This window comes from Cryptotermes secundus, unplaced genomic scaffold (genome assembly GCF_002891405.2).
Source record: "Cryptotermes secundus unplaced genomic scaffold, Csec_1.0 scaffold512, whole genome shotgun sequence".
NCBI classification, from domain to species: domain Eukaryota; kingdom Metazoa; phylum Arthropoda; class Insecta; order Blattodea; family Kalotermitidae; genus Cryptotermes; species Cryptotermes secundus.
In genome coordinates, this window is record NW_019735563.1 from 176,943 (window position 1) to 181,710 (window position 4,768).

Consider the following 4,768-nt stretch of genomic DNA (forward strand, 5'->3'; position numbering starts at 1 on the left):
TCCTCGCTCGCGGATTTTCTTCTTTCTTCTACCCTGAAGTTGGAGGCGATACGTTCCTCCGAAACGTCGGTTAACACAATATCTACACCGGGCCACATACCAGAAGACAGCTTTCTTCATAGTCACCACCGCGAAAACCTTAAATCTTACATAGTATTTTTCTTCTTCTAAATTGTAAGCCAATTGACTTGTTCTGAGACAGAAATCTTTGCACTGTGTATCCATCACAAAAACTGTCGATTAATCTTCCTTGTCTAAATAATCAGCTCCTTATTGTTAGATTCTTTTGCGTTTTCCATGTGCTGCATATAGCTACTGCTACGCTTTGAACAGCAAATGAAAAGTAAAGAAATTTAACACGCAAGATATCAGTTATTTTCCAAAGCAAACAAATTATGGTGAAGTAATTTACAGAGGAATTAGAATAATTACTGAGATCGTAAAGAGATACGTACGAATTTTCTTGAAGTTGATAACGAGGTACAATTAAAATAATAGTGTATTACGGGAAGAGCGTACGATACACTCCGTGGCATGCGCTCGAAACAAAATAACAGCTGCCGGCCACATTACGTGCCGCACGCTCCTGACATCTTGTGACGGAAATATTAACTGTAACATTTCGTTTTTTTTTTAATAATGGTGTCTGAAGGCGCTAAGCTGGGCGTGTGTTTGTTGTGAAGTTCCTAGTGGCTTGAGGTGAGCACGCATATATATTATTTTGTCTTAAGTTTCATTAATTCTGTGTTCATTTCGAAATTCATTTTGTCACGTGGGTTAAAATGAGATAAAGCCATTTTCTAATCCTCCGTATTGTGCTGCGGAACTTCCACATGGTTCCATAGGTTTGCCTTACTTAACAAATGTTAAATTTCTGACTGTGTTTTGTTTTGAGTCATAGTTAAATTGCCTCACTTCAGACCGCCTCTGTGGTCTAGTGGTCAAAGTTCCTGGCTACAGATCCAGAGATCCGGGTTCGATTCCCGGCGCTACCAGATTTTCTGAGAAATAATGGGCCTCAAATGGGGTCCACTCAGCCTCATGAGGATAGTTGAGGAGCTATTTCAAGGACATAGCGGCTCCGGTCCAAAAAATAGAAATTAACGGCCCTGTAATTCGTTTAGCTGACCACACAACACCCTCTAGCCACTAAAGTTGGCACTAACTTCGCCGACAAGCTGTGGTACCTCGGTCGGTATAGTTCGCTTGCGGACTACAGGCCACGGAGAAATGTAATAATTACAGTAATCTTTACAGTGTTATAATTGTTGTAATTACGACTTGTGAGTGTCCAATAAATCTATTCATCTAATCCATAACCCATTATTATTATTAGTCACGCTAAACACCTTATACGTGACTATGTATACCTGCTCAATATCGTCTCCCAAACTCCTAGCAGCCCTGGCTAACCCGGAACACATGAGATACCAGAACACTGACATAAGTGCCATGTGGCTTCCTGACAATACAGTGATGCAGTACTGCCAACTCCTGAGACGGTGGTCCATCAGACCATAAGTTATGTTTGCGCACACAGGAAGAACCAGGATCATCGCCACGAAATAGCGCGTTCTTTGTCTCAGACCTAAGTCCATAGTTTTGCCAGTCACTCGACTGAACTCCTCCTGAAATATGAGAATGAGAAGAGTTAGAAGCCTTCACCCCTTCCCTAATACATCTTAGTATTACACACTGTTCTTCTTCCGCAACTTATGGAATCTTCCATTTCAGAAATAACTTCTGAAACTTAGAATCTTAGGACTTGCATGTGTGATCCGTCCAGTGCAAGGCCTCTGCCAACACAGGACATAACAAAGTACTCATATCCATACCCTGAGTGAGATTCGAACCCGCGACTCAAGTAACCGATGGGCCGAAAATAATACGTAATCTAAAAAAATTCGCTTAGTGGGGGGTGGAGTCCAACTGGGTCCACTCGGCACGGCGGCCACTGATTGGCCTATTGTAGCTTGTCCTGGGTGATTATGATGATGGAGAATTTGGTGGAATTAAGATTGGCAGGGGAAACCGAAGTACTCGGAGAAAACCCACCCCAGCGCCACTTTATCCACCACAAATGCCACTTGACCAGACACGGGATAGAACCCTGGCCGCCGCGGTGGGAAGCCAGCGACTGACCACTTGAGCTATGTCGCGGCCATACCTAACCTAAATAGCGTGGCCGCAGATATCGGCCGATGTACATTTCCTAAGATTGGCCTTGTGTTCAGTTATGTCGTATAAAACTTACTGCACAGGAAAAAAAAAACTAGTTGCACTAAACTGAAAGAAGTGGAAATCCGGGGATTAATTACCACGTTTACAAATGCCCACTACTGGTCTGTAACATGAGCCAGATAAATCCAATCCATACACTTGCGTTCTCTTTACGTAAGAATGTATTTAAAATCATCCTTTGTCACGTGTTCGAAGGTTGTATTAGCAACTTCGGTTATTGTGCTCTATGAAATAAAACTTTATATCGTTTCGTGTGCAAGAAGATAAAATATATTTACCTGAAAGTTTCCCCAACTGTTGATGAACTGGATTCTTTTCCAAATTTCTGTGCAGTGCAGAAATGGCAGAACAGTCAGGAACATAAATCCTGATGACCACACCATTTCCATTACAACTTCTTCTAAAGTGCTGTCCGAAAGTAACAGTTTTACGACTGTCAGTTTGAGTGAGAACACGGTTCCCGCGGTGGTTACAGCCAGAAATATGGCTGAACATAAAGTCATTCTGGACAATAACTTGAATGCCAGTTTACCTGCAACACGAAACTCGTTTGACAATGTTTCTTTCTTTACATATTTTACCCCTCAAAACTCAAAACCCTAAGCGCATACTTCTGTAGATGAAAACTTTGCATATTGCCACATTCTCCTCTTCCCGGTCTGTAATATCTGTGACGTCACATCACGTCATAACTTTCACACGGAAGAAAATTTCATCGTGTTAAACGAGATATCCAGTATTGTTATTTATTATTATAGAAACTAGAAACGGTTTGCGACACTATCGGATAATGACGCAACCTCAAAGAAGACTCAGTTTACCACACATAGCTCATCAGCTCCAAATTCTGACTAGCGACATGTCCGGTCTACAAAACCGAGATTAACAACCATGGGGATCCGTTGCGCTGACCATGCGACACTCTATCCGCAGAAGTTGGCACTATGCCGACGAAGCGGCGGTCGCTCTGTCGGTATAGTTCGCTTGCGGATTAATACCACAAAGTTTGTTTGTATGACAATGGTATTTTAATAACACACACCACACTCATAGAAAACACGGCACACAAATTCCTTGTACGCTTCAAATATTTGATAATATTAATATTGTAATTCTCACATTGTAACTTAAGGCATTACTTTTATAACATGGACGCATTGCACCAAATGTGGATCCATATTGGGAGTTCAGTTAAACTTACTCTTATTTTACTGCCTGATGATGGTCCCATGAGGACCCAAACATGTAGCGGTAAGAAATAAAATTAAATCTAAGTATTATTGTTTGATTGAAAACTATTTTTGTTGTGGTGATGGATAAGCTTACTTAATGGTTAGCAGTCAAACATTAAGAGCAGGAAGGAGAAGAAGACATAATATAAACAAAAAGAAACTCCGTGGCCTGTAGTCCGCAAGCGAACTATACCGATTGAGTGACCACCGCTTGTCGGTGAAGTTAGTGCCAACTTTTGCGGATAGAGGGTGTCGCATGGTCAGCGCAACGAATCCCGACGGCCGTTAATCTCGGTGTTTCTAGACTGGAGGAAAAAACGTATATGTGTATATTAAATTTATAGAACATTAAGTGGAAGATCCACTACAGGAACTTACCTGTTGGGTCCACGTGATAAGGGAAGATCCCAAAAAGTTTTTGTACGAAAAATAATGGCCACAGTTCTTGAAAGAACCCATTTGTTGGTGCGTGCTTTTGTCGGGAAGGTGCGTGAGACGTTGGTGGGTAAAACAGTTGCTCTCCAAACGGATGTACAGTAGATTTTGAAGTTATAAATTCTGGAGAAACACCGACTTGTCTTCCTGAAGTAATCATCTCTCTTCTGTGTTTCTCAGCTTCAGCTGTTAAAAAGTAAAAGAAATATTTTCGTATAGAATTAACATATTACATAATTTATTTGTAAGATTTTCAAGGCATCATGCATGTTGTGGTCTTCTGAATTGTGTCATCGCATAGTCTTGTAAGCAGATTCGGAGGAAGATGATGCTTCCATCTTCAGATTTAAAGATTTAGGCAACATATTTCTCTGAAACGTTGGTAACCGCCCACACGACTACACAGGTGTCACGACGTAAGAGAGTAAATCTTTTACCCTGAAGATGGAAGCGGTAGGCCGTCACAAACATCGGAACTTCTTTACCAAATTACGCTACGTAATGTGAAGGAATCTCTTATCTCACTTCTTCCAACGTACTTTTCTGAAATCCTTTTAATATTATCCACGTTGTCTTATGAAAACAACACTATTTTATTTTTAGATCGTAAGCATACCGTCTATAATTTAAAAATAACCTTATACAAAAACACTAAAAATATGTTTAATACAGAAATGTGTTTGTTAAATACTTTAAAATGTTATTAAATTTTGAACAAATACTTTTAGTGTATTAAATATATTTTTAGTGTCTTTTATACAAGGTTATTGTTGCATTATAGATGGTATGCTTACGATCGAAAAATGATGCCATAATGCAACAGGATGTACAAATATAACAGCAGTTTACATTTTGTACGC

The 4,768-nt window shown here is 40.2% G+C and overlaps 1 protein-coding gene across 1 annotated transcript in view; it reads right to left on the reverse strand.

Annotated features, from left to right (window-relative positions):
• The window catches only part of LOC111869585 (gustatory and odorant receptor 24-like), a 9,489-nt gene extending 6,784 nt beyond the window's left edge, over window positions 1-2,705 (reverse strand). The window contains exons 1-2 of the mRNA XM_023861224.2: window positions 2,520-2,705; window positions 1,371-1,628 (exon numbers count right to left, since the gene is read on the reverse strand). Coding sequence (XP_023716992.1) covers window positions 1,371-1,628; window positions 2,520-2,630 — 369 coding nt within the window. The 5' untranslated portion in view covers window positions 2,631-2,705. The remainder of the gene's footprint in view (window positions 1-1,370; window positions 1,629-2,519) is intronic.
• Between the last annotated feature and the right edge of the window lie 2,063 nt (window positions 2,706-4,768).